At 44.3% G+C, this 20,637-nt stretch overlaps 1 protein-coding gene across 1 annotated transcript in view; it reads left to right on the top strand.

Annotated features, from left to right (window-relative positions):
• LOC115328051 (enteropeptidase-like) overlaps positions 1-20,394 on the top strand; it is a 29,219-nt gene extending 8,825 nt beyond the window's left edge. Inside the window, exons 2-6 of the mRNA XM_029989131.2 lie at positions 17,611-17,830; positions 18,438-18,666; positions 18,739-18,874; positions 19,135-19,400; positions 20,074-20,394. Coding sequence (XP_029844991.2) covers positions 17,611-17,830; positions 18,438-18,666; positions 18,739-18,874; positions 19,135-19,400; positions 20,074-20,394 — 1,172 coding nt within the window. The remainder of the gene's footprint in view (positions 1-17,610; positions 17,831-18,437; positions 18,667-18,738; positions 18,875-19,134; positions 19,401-20,073) is intronic.
• The last annotated feature ends 243 nt before the right edge of the window (positions 20,395-20,637 follow it).

A 20,637-nucleotide genomic window follows, 5' to 3' on the forward strand; every position in this document is an offset into this window, starting at 1 on the left:
CAAAGTGAAAAAGCCAAAAAAAATAAAGTGAGAAAGAAGGGTCAAACTGGTAACCAGTTAATCCCGGTAGGCCAATCTGGTGACCAGCTTGGTCGATCTGGTTACCAATTGGACAAGTTTGGCCAGTCTGGTGACCAGTTCGGCGTCTGGTGACCAGTTCGGCCAATCTGCTGACCAGTTCGGCCAATCTCGTGACCACTTCGGCCAATCTGGTGACCAGTTAGGCCAACATGGTGACCAGTCAGGCCAATCTGGTGACCAGTTAGAAGGCAATCTGGTGACCAGTTAGATCAGTATGGTTACCAGTTAGACCAGTCTGGCTACCAGTTGCACCAGTTTGATTTCTTTTTAGACCAGTCTGACCAGTCCAAATACCAGTTTGACCAGTTAGATTTTCAAACTGGTCTCTCCAATAGGATAGGTTCTGCTGCGCGAGCTTTCGCTCTACGTGTTCCGAGCTGAGGTGCGCCACCGCCTCTTTTGTAGGGCCAGCGTTAACTGAGCACGATACAGATAGAACTTGACATCGCGTCGTAGCGTCTGCGTGTTCCCATTCTGGAGTATCGCGCCCGCGTTATCATTTTTCATCAACGGAAGAGTTTACGCATCAATAACCTCAAAGCACTGCAGCGCTAATGAAATTAACACCACCACTTAAATCATTGTGTCATATCTGCGTCTGTCGCAAGACAAACAAACTTTGAGGTGATCTTACATGGTGTAATTTACCTTATTAAAAAATAGCGCAAGGACGACGGAGGGAAGAACGAGAGACAGGAAAGAGCGCTAACTGACAACTGGCGTTTTATTTACAAAAGAAAAGAAAAGACGAAAAGAAGTGAGGCAATTCAAAGACAAAAAAGGAGAGGGAAAAAGAAGAAGGAAGATAAAAAAGATCGGATAGAGAACAAAAGGATGCTTTTTGTAATTATATACTAAATATTATGAAGCAAAAATATAAAAAGTTAAAAAATAAAAATAATAAAGAATAATATTAAACAAGAATTAAAAAAGGAAAAAAAAGGAAGGAGAAAAAAATACAAGAAAAAAAATAAGAAAAATAATTCAGTGTCAACATAATGTGTAGGAAGGATCTTCAGGGATGAAGGCTGAGGTAAAACTGTTCTTTTCCCGATAAGGCTACTGAAGGAGCACTGACGCAGGCGTCGCCCTTGGATATTATGACGTGTGCTTCGACGAGTTCTCTACTCCTTTGACCAGAAAACCGTTTGAGGACTTTCGTGTGCTCGAAGAGTGGGGTACACAGACAGCCTCTTACATGCACCGCAAGTTGTCCCGCGTTAGATGACCTTAACGCTAAGGCATGTTCCCTTAGCCTGACATTTAGACAACGTCCGGATTGTCCCAGATATACCTTTCCATACGAAAACGGTATTTCGTACAGTACACCGCTGATGCAGGTGACATATTGGTGTTGATGATTTACAGTACATGTTGCAGTTTGTTCCTGCTTGTTGTTGATTTTTGGGCATAGCCTCCTTAGTTCACCAGGAGCTGACATCACACCCTGTACAAGAAACTTGGATGCCGCCCGCTTCAAGTTATGGGAAATGCGGTGTATGTATGGCACTACAGCCGGTCGGCGTCCCTTGAAGTTATTTCTTGTTGGTCTTCCACTTGATGTAATCATGGATTCAGCGCCATCGAACAGAATCGAATAAGGATATCCAGATGCCGTGAGTCTTTGAATTTGGGAATTAAAACTCTCACCGGCTGTATGTTCACAGGATTTCTTGAGGGACGCACTTAAACGACTCCTTACGATCCCTCTCTTGAATAGCTTTGAATTGGCAGAGTCGTATTGTAAGAGCATTTTCTTTGATCTTGGAGAGTACATCCAGCACGCTTGATCATCAAGAAACGATAACCGCAGATCTAGAAACTGAAGAGAGGAGTTCGCCGGCAACTCATGCGTAAACATGAGCCCCTGTGCTTGCTCTACGAAGGTGTTTCGTATGCTGTCGGTTACCTCCGTGTCATTCTCATTGGGTCGGTCTTTCAGGAGGACAGGATAATCGTCAACATATCTAAATATGACTGACACCTGGCCGGTGTTAAGTGTGTTAGCAATGGCTCGGTCGCATTGGGACAAAAAAATGTCACATAACGCAGGTGCCGCGCACGATCCTATACATATACCCTTCTTTTGTATATATGTATTGTCATTAAACGTTAATCCTTCCCACACATTACGTTGACACTGAAATATTTTTCTTGTTCTTTTCTTGTCTTGCTTTTCTCCTTCCTTTTTTCTTTTCTTTTTTAATTCTTGTTTATTATTATTCTTTATTATTTTTATTTTTTTGCCTTTTTTATTTTTGCTTCATAACATTTAGTAAATAATTACAAAAAGCATCCTTCTGTTCCCTACTCGAACTTTTTTATCTTCCTTCTTCTTTTTCCATTTCCTTTTTTGTCTTTGAATTGCCTAACTTCTTTTCGTCTTCTTTTCTCTTGTAAATAAAACGCCAGTTGTCTGTTAGAGCTCTTTCCTGTCTCTCGTTCTTCCCTCCGTCGTCCTTGCGCTATTTTTTAATTATGTTTACCCAACTAGCCCATCAGATGATTTTATTGCATTTTCTTTCTTCTACATTGGGCCCTTTTCCTTGTACGTATCACCTGGACTCAGTTTCTTTTTATAATAATGTGATTGCTATGTCAACGTACCAGGCAAGGTACTATTCCTTCGCAATCAGGAATGGAGTTGTGCCACAAGACTTCAGTGGGTTGTTTGTCTTGGCAAGGCCTTTTGCACAGCATTCCAGGAGGATATGCAGGATTGTACGCTCGGAGATGTGGCGGCAAGTCCGCTTTTATAGGACATGCCTCTGGGTGATTGCTGGCGGTGGGGATACCGGTGGTGGCCAAGGGCTAAGGTACAGGGCCTTTCTGGACACAGCAAGCAAACTGACGGAGTTTATCTGGTCGTCCTACGTGCATCAACTAAAGAGCCTTCGAGCCCTAGGCAAGCAGCACAGAGGCGAGTGCGTGACGTTGCTGGGGGTTCCTCCCTTGCCTGTGGAAGTGACTAAGGTTCCTCAAAAGGGTCCTAAATATTGCACTACGACGAAGAGGGGAAGTGTACATCTATTGTCTAACATTCACGACACTGCGGCTAAGGTTCAAGAAGCTGATAGATCCCGCGGTATAGAGGATTGCGTCGACGTACTCTTAAGGAAGGGTCCTATCAGTGAAAGCACAATGAAGATTCCTCGTATTGTAGAGTATTTTCAAGCGAATGATCTGAATTTGCTTGTGTCATATAAAGAAGGAGGGTTTTTTGTGACATCTACGGTGAACTACCTAGAAAAGGCTACAGTGGCCATTGAAAAGAACTTTAACGCGTTGCAAGGCTTTAAAACCAAGGCACTCAATGCTAAGGCGCTTCAATTGTGCCATAGGCTTGATCTGGAGCAACTGCGAAAGCACATCACATCTGCCAGAAGGGACCATTTAGATATGTTTTTCACGGCCAATACCCATAAGGTAGAATGTCCCTTTCGAGTGGTTGTGACGGAAAAAGTGTCTTGGCGGGGTATGATGTCACGATTCCTTCCACGTCACTTGTCTACCCTCCAACTGGACCATCCTTTTCTGGTGCCAAACTCTGAAGCGGTAATCCAATACTTGCAACAGAATGCTACGACGGTTCACTTCGGGTTCTCTCTGGACGTGGAAGATTTGTTTTATTCTATACCTCACAACAAACTGTTTGCAGCAGTAAGTGAGTGTATCGAGACCAATGGTTTCATATCTTTTCAAAACAAGTGTGGAATCAACGTGGAGTCCTTCTTAGAACTTCTGAGGTTCTACCTTTCCGCAACTGTATTCACGTTTAATGGCAATACATATATACAAAAGAAGGGTATATGTATAGGATCGTGCGCGGCACCTGCGTTATGTGACATTTTTTTGTCCCATTGCGACCGGGCTATTGCTAACACACTTAACACCGGCCAGGTGTCAGTCATATTTAGATATGTTGACGATTATCTTGTCCTCCTGAAAGACCAACCCAATGAGAATGACACGGAGGTAACCGACAGCATACGAAACACCTTCGTAGAGCAAGCACAGTGGCTCATGTTTACGCATGAGTTGCCGGCGAACTCCTCTCTTCAGTTTCTAGATCTGCGGTTATCGCTTGCTGGAAAGTACATCCAGCAAGCGTGCTGGATGTACTTTCCAAGATCAAAGAAAATGCTCTTACAATACGACTCTGCCAATTCAAAGCTATTCAAGAGAGGGATCGCAAGGAGTCGTTTAAGTGCGTCCCTCAAGAAATCCTGTGAACATACAGCCGGTGAGAGCTTGAATTCCCAAATTCAAAGACTCACGGCATCTGGAAATCCTTATTCGATTCTGTTCGATGTCGCTGAATCCATGATTACATCAAGTGGAAGACCAACAAGAAATAACTTCAAGGGACGCCGACCGGCTGTAGTGCCATACATACACCGCATTTCCCATAACTTGAAGCGGGCGGCATCCAAGTTTCATGTACAGGGTGTGATGTCAGCTCCTGGTGAACTAAGGAGGCTATGCCCAAAAATCAACAACAAGCAGGAACAAACTGCAACATGTACTGTAAGCATCAACACCAATATGTCACCTGCATCAGCGGTGTAGTGTACGAAATACCGTTTTCGTATGGAAAGGTATATGTGGGAAAATCCGGACGTTGTCTAAATGTCAGGCTAAGGAAACATGGCTTAGCGTTAAGGTCATCTAACGCGGGACAACTTGCGGTGCATGTAAGAGGCTGTCTGTGTACCCCACTCTTCGAGCACACGAAAGTCCTCAAACGGTTTTCTGGTCAGAGGAGTAGAGAACTCGTCGAAGCACACGTCATAATATCCAAGGGCGACGCCTGCGTCAGTGCTCATTCAGTAGCCTTATCGGAAAAAGAACAGTTTTACCTCAGCCTTCATCCCTGAAGACCCTTCCTACACATTATGTTGACACTGAATTATTTTTCTTATTCTTTCTCTTGTATTGTTTTTCTCCTTCCTTTTTTCTTTTCCTTTTTTAATTCTTGTTTAATATTATTCTTTATTATTTTTATTTTTTAACGTTTTATATTTTTGCTTCATAATACTTAGTATATAATTACAAAAAGCATCCTTTTGTTCTCTATCCAATCTTTTTTATCTTCCTTCTTCTTTTTCCCTCTCCTTTTTTGTCTTTGAATTGCCTCACTTCTTTTCGTCTTTTCTTTTCTTTTGTAAATAAAACGCCAGTTGTCAGTTAGCGCTCTTTCCTGTCTCTCGTTCTTCCCTCCGTCGTCCTTGCACTATTTTTTAATTATGTTTACCCAAATAGCCCATCAGATGATCTTATTGTATTTTATTTTATTGTAATTTACCTTTTGATACTGTCCGAGTGGTTCAGCGAAAGCATCGGCTGGAGTTTAAAAACAAACAAAGCATTAGAAAAGAGACGCCAATACGCTTGCGTGCTTGGCAATCACAACTCAGAAACCTCAACCGTGATCCTCATACGAAAAAATGAACTGTAGCATAGCCGTGTGCTTAAAGCCCATACCCAGACTGAAACCAAAACAATGAAAGTCCAAACATATTTGGAGCGATAACAGAAAAGGCAGTTCGCTGGCAAACAGCATCCGCCGCCGCTTCGCAAATGCAGCTCAACCTCAAGAGAGAGTGCGCCACTAGGGCTGAGAACGTCACACTTTATACATAGAGTATGAAACACGAGTTTCTATTTTCGCCTACACCTGCAGGTGAAGTAGAGCAGACAAGCAGACGTCCAGGCATTGTCGACGTAGATGGTCGCTATCAAGCTGTTAGATAAATACCAGCGTGAAAAGAGTTGTGGCTTATCATCACGGGGGAGAGCCGAGTTACACTGTACTGCCCCTTGAATTATCACAATATATATATAAATGATGTCTTTTAAATCATGACGCTCAATCTCTCTAATGTAGAAGTGACGTAGCCATGCGGATGTCGAAACCCCAGTAAAGTTCCTCAAAGACTCAGGACTTGGGAGACCCCTGGTATGCCTTTCAAGGTATACCAGAAGTCTCCCACCTTTATAGCTATAGCTATAAAGGTGGGAGATTTCTGGTATACTTAACACCTAACCCGGTCCCTTATAAGGGACCGGGTTAGGTGTTTTTCGCAGCCTTCAGGGCCAGAAAATAAGCAAGCAAATAACACGAAGCGTTTGGTGAGCGTCGCAAGGCGATATCTTTACACGCGCTTATTTTTGCGCCAGTAGGGGCGGGCCTGCTGGTGACGGGCCGCCGCCGCGGGGGTCGCTGCGAAGGCCGCGGCCAGTCGTGGGCAAGTGGGGCGCCCTCCGCGTTATGGATCCGACCCGCGTATTCTTTCTCCTGAATAAAGTATTTTATTTTTTACAAGGACTACCATAATGCGGGCGTTTGAGAAATGGAAAGTAGTGTTACGGAACGTTCTTGAAAACATCAAAATTGTTTCTAATGTTTTCTTGATAGGTTTACGTGAAAAGTGACGGGAAAGTAATTTGTGAAGTAACGAGTAAAGTAATTGGTTACTTTTTCGTAAAAGTAATTTGTTACGCTAATAAATTAGATTGGAGGCTCGGTAATTTGTAATTGTAATCCATTATACCTTTCAAGTAACGGGAACAAGTCTTCTAAAAACGCCTCTGCACAGCGGCAAAACCACTTAATTGTTCAAATGTCATTATACGTGCGGTTTGTATCTGCGGATGAAAGAAGGCAGATCCTATGCCGCTCACATCAACATAAGCTCATTTAACGCGGACACGTAGCACATGAAGATAGCGTAATAAGGCAGGCGAGCTGATTAAATTTAAACATTTCTAAAACCCAAGACGGAGGCTACAAAGAGGGGACAAACACGAGACGTCTTGATTGAGACGTCTTCTCTCAAGACGGCTCAACTTGAGACGTCTTGTGTTTGTCTCCTCTTTGTAGCTCCCGTTTTGAGTTTTAGAAATGTTTACGTAAGAATGGTCATTTTTCTCAACCTGAAATAGAGCAGCCTGCAAGGAACCTGCCGATATTAAGAACAATATATTTACGGTTTATTATCCTAGATACGACTTCATATATACTACTTGTTGAGTAAGAAAATCATAAATATTAGCGAAGTGATAATAATTAACAAATTTAGCGAAAAACATTAACAACACATGAATTTTTGACTCCGTGGTTACCTTTGCGCTGAGTCTCACCCAACATGCGTGTAGAGATCGCGCATATGTCTCATGTCATTTGATAACATAATCTAAGTTACTCAGTCACAACTAACATTATTCTTTCTCACGATAATGCATCCGTTGCTTCTCGAGAGATCTGTATTGACTTTAACTCGTTCCAAAACCAAATCGAGACTCAAATCAGATCAAATATATATTTCTACTTTGAGGGGCTGTTCCGCCAATACCTGTCTTGCACATTACAGACTTATGTTGATCTTGACAACATTGTATGTTGAGAAAACGATCGTATAAAAACAAAGCGCTACAAGGTAATAAGCATGTGAGAGACAACTTCTCCAAGGGAACTGCATTTTGAAGAGGACAGTCAGTGATTAAAATGATAATAAACTTTCCACTCTTTTTACAAATCAAACAATCCCCATCAGAGGCTCCAATAAAGGTTGACGTTTCTATGGATATACAGTTGTGTTTTGCCACCTTCTGAAATTACTCAGCATTGAAAGAAAATTTTGTTTTATAGAACGTCAGAAACGTTGTATCTGTTTTATTTAAAGTTAATTTAGCACATACCTTTACTTCGGCGTGATATACTTTTTCGCTCTTTTCACGGTATGTAGATCATAAAAATTTTTAATACAAGTTTAAAAGAAATTTTTGTGTTAATCCTAAAATCAGGTTTCATTCGAAATAGCAGACTCGTCATTGTGAATAAACCTGGAGACAAATAACGAAAACTAGGGACAACCACAAGAGTGTCTGTAATTTAGGGACGGTGTTGTTATTCCCTTCTTTCGTTTCTTGTCTCAAGGTTTTTTTCACCATGATCGTATAACCGCTCGCCTGCGCAGTAGATCTCGTTTTAGCAGACTCTTAGTTTACGGCTCAAAATGCTGGCTTTATAAGGTTGGTTCCTATGTTAACTAATGACAAACATTTCGTTAATCCTTAAGATTTTTTTTGTGTTCACGTCCAGGTTTAAAAAGCCCTTCTGTAGTTTTCTCGGAGCACCACTTTCAGCGCTCCCGTTGAGAATAAGGTTTGCTAAACAGTGAAGTGCATGGCTTTCTGTTGCCTCATCTCTGTCTGTACACATCTCCACCGAGCGTGGTGAAAGTTCGTTGAAGGAGACGCGACAATTATACGATTCAACTGTCGGCGTGGTTTGTACCGTGAAGCCGCACTCACACTGCTAATACATGATACAAAACGCAGCCTGCATTCATATTCTAACGCGAGTCACCGCGAGATTCGTGCTTCAAATTTCACATGGCAATGCGTTCAAGAAAACATTTGGCACGCGGCATTCGAAACAAGGACGTTGCAGTAACTCGTGTTTCCAAACTATTTTTTTTTAATAATGCATGAGCAGTATTACTCTGGCTTTAGAGTTGTTCTTAAGTTTCCGCCGTTGTCCCTTATAAAGGCCCTTCATACTGATTTCAGTAAATTAAAGCATCATCTTTTGCATGCGTCAAACTTATAAAACGAGACACCGCACGAATTATTTGCTCTTTGTTGGTCGTAAAACTGCGATGTTCTCATGACAATCACTTAATTGTCACAGGTTTCATCCGGGGTTCCAGCTTGACAAACATTCGTGCTGCTTAATTGCCTGCGTCAGCAAAAAACGCTGGTTCTGTTTTCGTTATCCTTTCGGCCAGCGTAATTAAAAGGTACTCTTAGAAATAAGGTCGCAGTGCTTACTAACTATCTGTTCGTAACTGCTTGTCACATATGTTACTGACCTTTAGCCACACCAAGTAACAGGTGTTTCCTTAATACCCGTGTCCCGCTAGAGCGACATACAGAAACAAAAGACAAAGACAAGCCTCAAACCAGAGTCTTTCGCGATTTGAGACGCTTTACAGAGTAACGGAGGCTATGCTCAAACACGAGCATCATGCACACGAGGGTATCTTTGGCAGGCTTGCAATCGCTCGTGCTTACTTCACGAGCGCCGAACGACTAAACGCCTGCCAAAGGTACCATCACGAGCATGCTGCATGGGTTTGAGGCTTGTCGCTGACTTTTGTCTCTGTCTGTCGCTCTAGTGGGACGCGGGCATAACAGTCACTAACCTAGGAACTTACTGAAGGCAAATAGTCTCAACCATAAGTCCAAGTAGAAACCACTACATTGGTTTAGAATCAAAATGGAACTCGTGTAAAATATATAGCTGCCACTTAGCTTAAGAATCTAGGTGGTGCAAGGTATTACCCAATTCAAAGGACACAAATATATTTGCATTGCTCGCGCAGTTAGCTCCATATCTCCTCCACTTTATATTGCACAAATACTTCACACATGATCAATCGGCTGGACGCATCACACGCATGCAGACTTGTACACGCCACTAAGAAAATGTCAGCAAATACATATACATTTGCCCAACGCAAAATTGTAATTTGTAACTAACTGCTCTTATAATTACTCTTACGAAGAAGTAAGTGACCATTACTTCAAGGAGTAATCGGTTAGTCTCGCAGAGTAACTTTAACTTTACGTCGTAGGGTGAATAAAAATAGAATATCAGCGCGAAGTCCAAAACAAGTGTAGCACGGATCGGCCGTCCCACAGCGCAGGGTTCTTCAGCTAGATGTCTGGTGAGGAAACGGCACCGCAGCGTCCCTCCATTGCGTGAACCAACGACTGGGACACAAACAGCGGATGCACGGAAAGGGTGACAGGAATGTGGGCAACCTGAAGCTTCTAGAAGAATAGGTAAGAAAATAGAACAAAATGAAATAAACCTTTGTAATTCCAAAATATGAAAGCTGCTCTTTCATCATTTTGAGCAGCCTGCCAGTTACGGCCGTTTTCAGTCAATTTCGGTGTTGAACTGTATTTTAGCGAAATACGGCACTTCCACTCTTGTTGTGACATTATACTAACTCTCGTAGTTACTATACGCGAAGAGGTCATTGTTAATTGTCTCGAGCTTTTGGAAGGCGCGCAATCGTTACATATCCTCCTCTCTCTATGTTCCAAAGCAAAGAAAGAGTGAGGTGAATAATATAACAGACGCGCAGAGACCTTCTATACAAACTCGCCAAAACTGAAACAGTTCTTTATCTGTTTTTTTTTTTTTTTTTTCTTAGAAGGCAATTTTTCGATATTGGGAGATTTTGGAGTATTGTTGGAACCCAGAGCGAAGGTTTTATATAACTTCTCTTTCCTCTTTTCTTGTGGGCGAGCAAGCTGCAGCTAGCAAACAAAATAGCAAAACAAAAAATGAATCTAGGTGTTAGGCAACCTGAAGAAAGGGTTTGAGCCTCTGAACAGTGCCAGGCCCTGCGCTTTATAAGTGCAAGTGATAATGTGATTTAGGTAATGCTCATCTTACAAAATAAAATGAACGAATTTGTTTGGTGTTGATATTCCCACTTTTTTCTTACGTGAATAAAAACAGAAATGTGACGGATTAAACCATTCGCTTACCTAAATATCTAATGCGATTGCTTTACAATTCCTCTGTAAAATATGTAAATATTGCCTTACAGACTTACGTATAAATATAATGAAATAGATGTAATTTAGTTACTTCTAACGAATTACGTAAACATCCACATACAGGGATGACATGCACAAACCGAGCTCACAAAAATATGTACATGAATGCCCGCTACACAAATCACTGCCTCTCTCGGTAGATTTTTTTTTTTTTTTACTTTTATACCCTCCTTTTTGAAAGCAGATTTACCTCAGTGATAACCGCAGCAATCAATAATTTAAAAAAAAAAAAACTATTTTTTAAACTAAAGTTTTCTTTTTGCGACGTTGATTTTGAATGGTACTAGGGATACATATCTTAGTAAATATAACACTGCCGCTGTAATAATTTGCGATGGCCAATGTAACTACCTGATCCTTGTGGGATGTTGCTAGCTACCAACTAACACAGGTACCGATAGAGTAACCAAAGGGTTGTCTCAACAGCGGCGATATCTCAAAGGAGACGTCAAACCTGGTAGCCCGCGGTCCCCACATCTCCGCGGAAATGTAGACGAACGTTTAGGGCTACATTACCGCGGGTCGGTTCGATTAATTACCTCCGTCGGTGCCAATGATCGTCTACCTTGTCTCACTCTCTCGAATATAGCGGAAGAGAAGACACACGTACCAGAGTAAGGACAGAGTCCAAGAGCATTTATTGGAACACTCTTAAAATGAACTACATGTGCCCATCCAAAATGCCCCCCGCGCCGGCAAGGTAAGAAAAGGTCCTTACCTGGCCAGACGCGGGGTTCCGGAGAGCCAAGACCGGGAAAGCATCGGAGAAGTCGCCGACACACGTCCGATCTCTTTCGCGGTCACCCGGACGAGTCCCTTTCCCGAAAGCGGGAAAACAAGAGGCGAAACCTCCTCGCCTGTCGGCAGTGATTCGCATCCGAGCGGGGGGACGGAAAGAGGTCCCCCCGGGAGAGAGTGAGAGGAGAGCCCCCCAAGCCAGGCGGCCCTCCGCCTCACGAACAGGTCGGAGCTCACGGCGAAGAAGGCCGAGCGTTCCGACCCGCGGCCGTTATCACAGCCATCGGGGAAGGGAGACCAGAGGAATCCCCACATCCCCCCCTCCTTAAAACGGTAGGTGGGTCTCAAGAAAGAATAAAGGAGGCCCACCTGCTCTCATAAAATAATATATCTCTCTGTGCACCCCCAAACATATACACGCGACACCCAGCGCGCGTCCCCACAGTGTCCGCCGTCAACAGCTGGCCCGCAGGACCGAAGACCCAGTTCCAAGCACTTGACAGCCGCCGCCACAGCACGGCAGAGCATCACAGGCACCGCGCTGACGCCGCTGGACCCAGGTGTCGCGGTACGAGCTGGCCTGCAGTGGGGGCAGCCAGGCCGTCGTGAAGGCGGCAGCACCAAAAAAAAAGACCGACGACCGCCGCCCACCAGCGGAGACCAGCTGGGGAAGTCCCAGACACGCTGCCCGGGGGGTTCGGCGCCATCTCGGCCGCAGTGGGCTGGTGAAGGGGGGGTGGACGACCTCGGAGCAGACCTGCGAAGTCGTAATGCGCCAGCAGCCAACACACCCAAAGCCGGCCGTAGACCTCCCCAAAGGGAAGAAAGGGCGCCGCTGCCTCCAAACGAGGGGGCGCGCGCAACCGTCGCTCGCCTGCCGGGCCGCAAAGGCAGCAGAAACGGGCAGGAGCAAACGACAACCAAAACCACAAAAAAAGGTGGCCAGTTTGTCAACGGTGACAGGAACATGCCAGAGTGACCCGATTCGACACCGGAAGAAGCAGCCATAAAAAGGGGGCCCCTCCGTTCGAAACGCGTCCACATACCAAGCAAACTAATTGAGTTCGCTTAATGTGGGCACCGGGGAGAGAGCTTCTAGGAAAAACGCCGAGTTCTCAATCCTTTGCGCAGGCAGCTAACACAGAGGCTGCCTACAATACCCGGTTTTATAGTTGCCGGAAGAGTCCGTTGACTATAAGTGGCCAAAAACAGATAACAGTCTGCAGCTGGCCCGTCTTCTGAAGTCGAGGTAAACGGATACGGGGACTTCGAAGGGGCGATATAAACAAACCGCCATGCATGCGCGCCTGCGAGCGGGGAAGACGCAAGTTCCCGCGCAAAATAGCCGCCATCTTGCTCCCCAGGGAGGAAGACAAAAGGGGCCGCAGATCACACGCTCAAACCTGCTAGTTTCGCCAACTATTTGAGCTAGCTAGCTTACCGAGGCTAGAAAAACGTGTCTTGCACTCGATACGGCTTGATCAAGGGCTCACAACGGTGTGGACCCTTCTTTTGAGGCAAGGCCAGGTTTCAGAGCAACGTAACTGCTAAGAGTCTTAGAGTCACTCTTCCACCTGGATCACGCGAGTCTGACAGATATCGCCAAAGGGCGCTCTGGCTACATGGCGCCCGGGTTTCAGAGCAACATAACCTCCGAAAGTCTTAGAGTCACTCGTCCACCCAGATACTGTCACAGTGCGCATCAGACCGCGTAGCGCCACCACCATGAACGCAAAACTAGTGTCGTTCTTGGAAAACAACAACAGGCTGCAGAAGTACGTTGGCATCAGGCAGATACAAATCTTTCCCGAAGAAAACCCTCCGCGCCCACTGCAATACCAGCAGTGAATACAGCGCGCGCGTCAACAGTGTGCAAACTGCTTCTCGACGCCGACGGTTACGCGGCCCGGCTCCCGGAGCCCGTCAGTAGCAGTACCAGCTACTTATCGACGTTATTGGCAGGCGTACCGTCCGACTCTAAATGAGTGTCCGCGACTACTCCGAGTCAAAGAAAACGCGAATATTTACATTCCCAGATTGCACTGCTGATCCTTCGCTACTCTTTCCTGCCAAGCCTCGCTCCCCGCCGGACATAAAAGTCCACCCGGTACTCAAAAACGTCATCAAAACTTCTATATACATTTTCCCTTCAGGGCAAGTTGTTGGTGGCGCGCAAGGAACCGAAATACACACAGGTGAAAGGTTCGCCTCAAGCATGGAGAACAAAGGGTCTCCCGCAACAACGAATGTTGCTTGACGCACGCTAATTCAAAACAGGAACGCGCGTTCGAATCACACTGCGCTCGCTCAAAGGAGTGGCACTGCGGGTTGCCGACTCGGCATTAATCGCTCAACCATAAGTGGCGAGATCAGGACGCTCGTAGTACGGGGCGATCAAAGGCAAGGAATTGCTGGCAAAGGCCGGACAAAAGGGGCGGAGGCCAGGAGCCACGACCACGATAAAGGAAGTCGTGGCCCCACGTTGGGCGCCATTTTATGTGGGATGTTGCTAGCTACCAACTAACACAGGTACCGATAGAGTAACCAAAGGGTTGTCTCAACAGCGGCGATATCTCAAAGGAGACGTCAAACCTGGTAGCCCGCGGTCCCCACATCTCCGCGGAAATGTAGACGAACGTTTAGGGCTACATTACCGCGGGTCGGTTCGATTAATTACCTCCGTCGGTGCCAATGATCGTCTACCTTGTCTCACTCTCTCGAATATAGCGGAAGAGAAGACACACGTACCAGAGTAAGGACAGAGTCCAAGAGCATTTATTGGAACACTCTTAAAATGAACTACATGTGCCCATCCAAAATGCCCCCCGCGCCGGCAAGGTAAGAAAAGGTCCTTACCTGGCCAGACGCGGGGTTCCGGAGAGCCGAGACCGGGGAAGCGTCGGAGAAGTCGCCGAAGCACGTCCTATCTCTTTCGCGGTCACCCGGACGAGTCCCTTTCCCGAAAGCGGGAAAACAAGAGGCGAAACCTCCTCGCCTGTCGGCAGTGATTCGCATCCGAGCGGGGGGACGGAAAGAGGTCCCCCCGGGAGAGAGTGAGAGGAGAGCCCCCCAAGCCAGGCGGCCCTCCGCCTCACGAACAGGTCGGAGCTCACGGCGAAGAAGGCCGAGCGTTCCGACCCGCGGCCGTTATCACAGCCATCGGGGAAGGGAGACCAGAGGAATCCCCACATCCTCTGAACTTGAGAGCCCTGTTGCCGCCTTTCTGTATGGACAACTTAATGTAGCAATGAATCAACAGCTACAGAGCGGCGGCACGCCGTTTCACCACACGACTAAATATAGTTCTAAGTAAATAATTTGTTGGGCGTAACCTAACAAAATCAAAAAGTATATATCATTGTCATTTTTGCACAAATTTGAAAATCCAACAATAACATTATTCAAGATGAGCCGAACGTATAGCATTTATTTTTTTAGCTCTTTCGGGTTTTCTTAATTTAAGTTCACCGGAGGTCTTCTAGTTCCATGCAAAACAAACACGATGTCTTTTTCGTGTTCGTCGTTAGGTGCCATTTGTATTGTGTATCGTCGGTGCCTTCTGTGAGCTCTTCCTTTGTTCGCCCGTAGGATTTTCACAATGTGTGGCCACCAAAAGTCGTCACAGCAAACCAAGAAATTGATGGGCAACGTGTACGCGTAAGTGAGCCAGAGAGAAACCCTTCATTACATCCGGATACCGGCAGCGAGGCCACCGGCCTAAATGAGAAGGAGTGGATATTACGCCCGCGATCCCTGGGTTCTGCTGATAGAGCTTTCGCTATGCGTATTCTGAGCTGAGGTGCGCTAACACCCCCCCCCCCCTCCCTCGTGCGCCTAGCGGAAACTCAACGCTATCCAAATAGAGTTTGACTTCGCGCCGTAGACTGCGCGTGCTCCTATTTTTGTATTTCGCCCCGCGCTGTGATTTTTCAGCAACAGAAGAGTTTGCCCAGTCATGACCTCAAAGCAGTGCAGCCCTGGTAAAATTTAAGGCATTACTTAAATTGTCGCATATCTGTGTCGGTAGCAATACAAATAAAATTCGACGTGATCTAACACGGTCTAAATTACCTTGTCATACTGTCCGAGCACGTCAGTCAAAGCGTTGGCTTTAAATTAAAAACGAATGAAACATTGGGAAACAGACGCCACTATGCTTGCATACTCGATTGGCGATCGAAACTCAGCTACATCAACCGCCATTCTCATACGAAGTGAGGAACAGTAGCAGATGCGTGTCAGTCACGCCAAAACCCAAACTGAAACCAAAACCAAGGAAGTCTGGTCCAACTTGGCGCGGTTAAACAAATGTCAGTTCTGCCCCCGCCCCCCTGATAGCTTTCTCTCATTGCCACAGAGAGACGTCCCCGAGTATAGCCTATCATTTTCATGGCGTATTAGAAGTGAAAAGTTCTCGTGCGCGGCTTCGATCGGCGTTCAAGCAGCTCGCGGAACTACGCACTTCCAAGGAAGAGCTCTGCGGCCGCCCCATTTTGCGACCCGGACGACCACTGTCAGCCAGAAAGTCCTGTGAACCTTCTAAGCTGTTGAAACCCGGTCAGCGCGACTCCCCACCTGTATTGTTCTTTGGGAGTTTGCCGGACGTTGTTGAAAGTTTTGGTTTATTTGTCTGTTCAGGACGCGTGCCCTTTTCGGTATTATCTTCCCTTGTGAGAACCAGAGAATACCAGCTCTCGTCGACGGCTCGGCCTTCGCAGCATGCCGACGAAGAAAGCGAGCATCAAACAGTTCGCGACGCGGGCCATTCGATGTTCTTTGATGATTGGTTCAGTAGAGATAATCTTCGAAATGTTTTCCCACCTATGTTTGCTTTCGTCGCAAAACATAGCTGTTGGGTCCAGGGTAAATGGCGGAACAAATAAATCCGTTTTTTTTTAATGTAAAAAAAAACACTTTTCATAAAATTCCTTAAAATAAACCGCATTCCGTCCCAATGTCGTCAATGGACCGTTCGTCAACACTATATATTGGATATGCCGCGTGTTATCTGATATCTTTCTTGAATAAACCTTTTTGCGGGTCACGCAGCACCGTATGGTACGTGCAACATATTGTTCGATTGATGAGACTTGTTGGATGGCATGTTGTGACCGAGGAATACCGATGACTTTCGGTTTTCTTGAGTGGAAAATATTTTCGGCAGTTGATATCCTTACAGGTTAACACGGCTGAGTGTAGGGCATCTTGAAAATCTGCATAAAATACTACAAATATTCCACCTGTTTTTGATTTTGCTCTGTCGCGTACAGGGCCACCAAAAATAGCTTTCATTTGTTTTGTTTTTTTAAGAACTTATACATTGCTTTTTTTTTTTGAAGCATGGAGAGATTGTATTCGCCACAAGACACAAACGATGAAATAAAACGGATAAATTTAGCCACAACCAGTGTCCGGAGTTTCGTTTACGCAGGCTGCTACTCCTTTTTGAAGAACTCACAGCCCAGCGCAGTCGGCCAACACAGACGTACTCTCAAACCCGGGAACACGCGCTGTAAACCACTTTATTCGAAAAATGTCGCTGGAACGGTCCCTAGAATTGACTGCTAGGCACATAAAGTCGTAATAGAGAGCTTTCGATGATCGATCTCATACCTCCAATACCCCTGATAACGATAAGATGCTTGGGGAAAAACGGCGACGGTGTATCGGTTATTGCTGTCGGAGTCATCGGAACGATCTACTAAAACTCTCTAATGATCACTTTCCCGATTTGCTCAACTTGTATGGCCATATAATTTAATGCCCGTGGAATATTTGAGGTGAAGCAGCTAGTGGAAAAGCAGCAATGGCCATAGATGCAGCTACAACTAGATTTTCGTTAGACTGTAGAGTTAGAATTCTTTCGGTACGCAAACTAGAACAGTCCCTGTTTCGCGATGAGTTTAAATCCATTACAGAAAACGATTCCCTGCTTCTTTATTCTGGCACTTTACGGCCGTAAACCCAAAACCATCCCTGCTATATCTCAGGTAGGGTACACTCTGCAATGATGTTGCCTATGTGTACAAAAGAAAATTGTGCATTCCAAAATCGAATATTAAAGTCGTGCATACATTCACTTTTTTGCAATCACGATTTCCAACGCAAATTGTTTGTTTGAATGTGCACTCGCTAACTGGATGGTTACAGGATCTGCAAGTCTAGCACGCACAGACGAAAGTGATACGCAGTATAAGTGCGGAAAGCGCCAAAAAGTAAAAGATATTTCTGCAAGAATCATCAACGGTACCGAGGCTCTCCCGGAACACTGGCCCTGGATGGTCGCATTCTATAACTCAAACGATACCTTTGCATGCGGAGGGGTCTTAATTGGCGAGGAACATGTAGTAACGGCACCACATTGTTTTCGGTAAGTGATTTTTGTTTTCAAATTTAATGTAAATATGTATTTTTATTTTTTTTTCATATAATACTTAATTGCTGTCTCGCATATTCCCAGTCCGTTCTTCGTTAGTTTGATGGGTTATTTAGCCACTCCATGTGCAGTGCGGTTTGAGGCATGAAGCAACACACGCGTTTCTGCTTTTTGCAGCCTGAAATTCGCATTTGATGGCGGCACATAATTAGACAAGACACCCGATAATCAAATTTTCTTTAAAGTTTAAACAATTATCGTGTGTCAGGCATTCCGTTTACACGTGGTGAGAAAATTGGCCTTTAAACTCCAATATGAATTTCTAACTTGAGGCCAATAAACGATATCGTACCTGTCAAAAGGGTAGAACGCAGGTTCTATATCAAGTCTATTAATGAAATTGGTATATTATTTCTAAATATAAAACTAAAAAATGGTTATGTGCAACCATTGTTTTCTCTAGCGGTATTTATGTTTACCGCCCACCCTGCTTGGACCTCGAAAGGTCCGCAGTATGAACAAAATCAATAAATAAATAGATAAATAAAACTTACTGAATTCGGTAACAGTAACTGTCTCTGCTTTTTCTTTATGATTAAAGAAACCAAGAGGCTCATGAGTTTTCAGTTCGTCTTGGAACCACACTCAGAACCAATGTTTCTCAATGTAACACTCCACAAGATTCTAATATACAAGAAAAGAAAACCAGAATTGCGAAAGTATCTCCAAAATTAGATGAAGAATACAATGAGGATGCTGAAATCCAGGTGATCTGTGTTGAAGTTGAAAGCTTCTGCACCCCTATTCAAGACAACTGTCACCTTTTCATGGTACGTAAATTGCAACGGTCCTAACACCTTTAAATGTGTTGCATCATGCTTTTTTATTTATTACTTTCGCAGAAAGACATTGCTGTTGTAAAATTAAAAACAAAAGTCAACTATACTGAATATATTCAGCCAATCTGCCTTCCGGAAAACTGTGCCGATCCCCCTGCAAGCAGTGCATCCTATGTTGCTGGCTGGGGACAAATATATGGTAAATGGCCTGATTTAATATTTACTAGAGACGCGATTCATAATAAAATGCAACTCCGCAACCTTGAAGGATTTCGTAATTTATAAATTGAACTGGTAATTAAAAAGCAATTATTTTGCGTTTTGTGACATATAGCTTATGCGTTGATCAGACTGTGGTTGGTGTTTCACACATGCTGGCCTACCAATAAGCACCCGGAATGTACAATCATTCGTATGGCCTTTATTAATATTTCAAATAAATATTTGTTTTACTCCCAGAGTATCACAGTCTAGATGAATATGAAGGTTATTTTGAAGTCGAAGACGAAATAGACGACCACGAGATTCAGAAACCCATAAACAAAACATCAAGTGAAGTAACTAGCGTCGAATCACAAACGGAACAAGGAGGAATCGGTTTCTTTCGAGGCGCAAACACACTGATGGAACGAAAAATGGATCTCGTGGTTCAGGAGCAATGCTCTGCCCAAATGAAAAGCGAAGTTCCTGGCTACATCATTTGCACAAATGGAGGATCATGTCGTGTGAGTACAGAAAACCCTTAAACTGTGCTTCCTATAACACTCAAATATCATATAATAAATCTTATTTCTTCTTGCATCTAAGTTCATAAAGCCTGCAGTTCATTTTAGTGTAATCCTTTAGTCCTAAATATTTGTCCAGCCGATCGTTCGTCCGTCCGTGTCATCATTTCACCGCTGTTCAGCGAGGAAATCGACTTTGCCTGTCCTCTCACGTTAAAAAATTGGTTCCTGCGCTAAATTGAGCAGGAATATCGGAATCACGTTACCTGAGCACCAATTTAATGTTTTAGTTAAATATGGAAACAAAATTGATGTCCCGTGATTTAAAATCCGATTTAAAGATATTGCATTTGTTAAAGAAGAAAATTACATCACGTGACTTGTCAGGCGGTCTTTGCGGTAAATTAGATTTCCCGCTAAATTTAACAGGGAAATATTTGTTTCCCCGCTAAATTTAGGACGGAAATATGTGTCACGAGACCTTTACACCAATTCATTTTTTCTCGAACTTTACGAAGGAAATGATTCAGCATTGATTCTCCTTCTCTCCCGAAAGGCTTTGACGTTTTCTTATCATAAACACGTTTTCTTGTCATAAACACATATTTCGAATCTTTCTGTTTAGTATAAAACATCAAATTCAGTCTAATAATTTCTTATGGTTTATTTTCAGGGAGACAGCGGAGGACCCTTGATGTACGAAGATAACGGTGGGTGGACTCTTATTGGTGTGGTTTCTGACGGGCCAGATGACTGCCTTTACCCGGAGAGACCTACGCTCTTTGTGAAGGTCTCGCACTTCGTGGACTCGCTTATTTCGAAATTTATGCAAGCTGAAAGGAACAATGGCAAGAATGCCACGTGTGCTACGGACAGTGCCCGTAAAGATTGTGTAACGAGGTTCTTACAGTTCTACAACGTGTCTGTAGAACCAGTATACTTCCCGAAGGGATCTACCTTCTATCAGCTCTACAACATGTCTACAGAACCATAAGACATGCTGAAGGCATCTACCTTCGAGTTAATAAAGAATATAAGAAAAAATGTTTGCGCCTGTGTACAGTTTATTTGCCTACATTTATGATCTTACATGCTTCGTGCAAATATGCGGGATGGCTCTCGATGAAAACTGGTAATGAAAATACGGTGAGTGAGCAGGGGAGCTGGTGGAAGTTGCCTCTACAGTTACTTTTTCTACCACTGTCAACTGAATTTTCTTCGTCTGGCGCAGTCACCG

The sequence above is a fragment of the Ixodes scapularis genome, unplaced genomic scaffold (assembly GCF_016920785.2).
Source record: "Ixodes scapularis isolate PalLabHiFi unplaced genomic scaffold, ASM1692078v2 PGA_scaffold1__304_contigs__length_218370807, whole genome shotgun sequence".
In the NCBI taxonomy this organism is placed as follows: Eukaryota; Metazoa; Arthropoda; class Arachnida; order Ixodida; family Ixodidae; genus Ixodes; species Ixodes scapularis.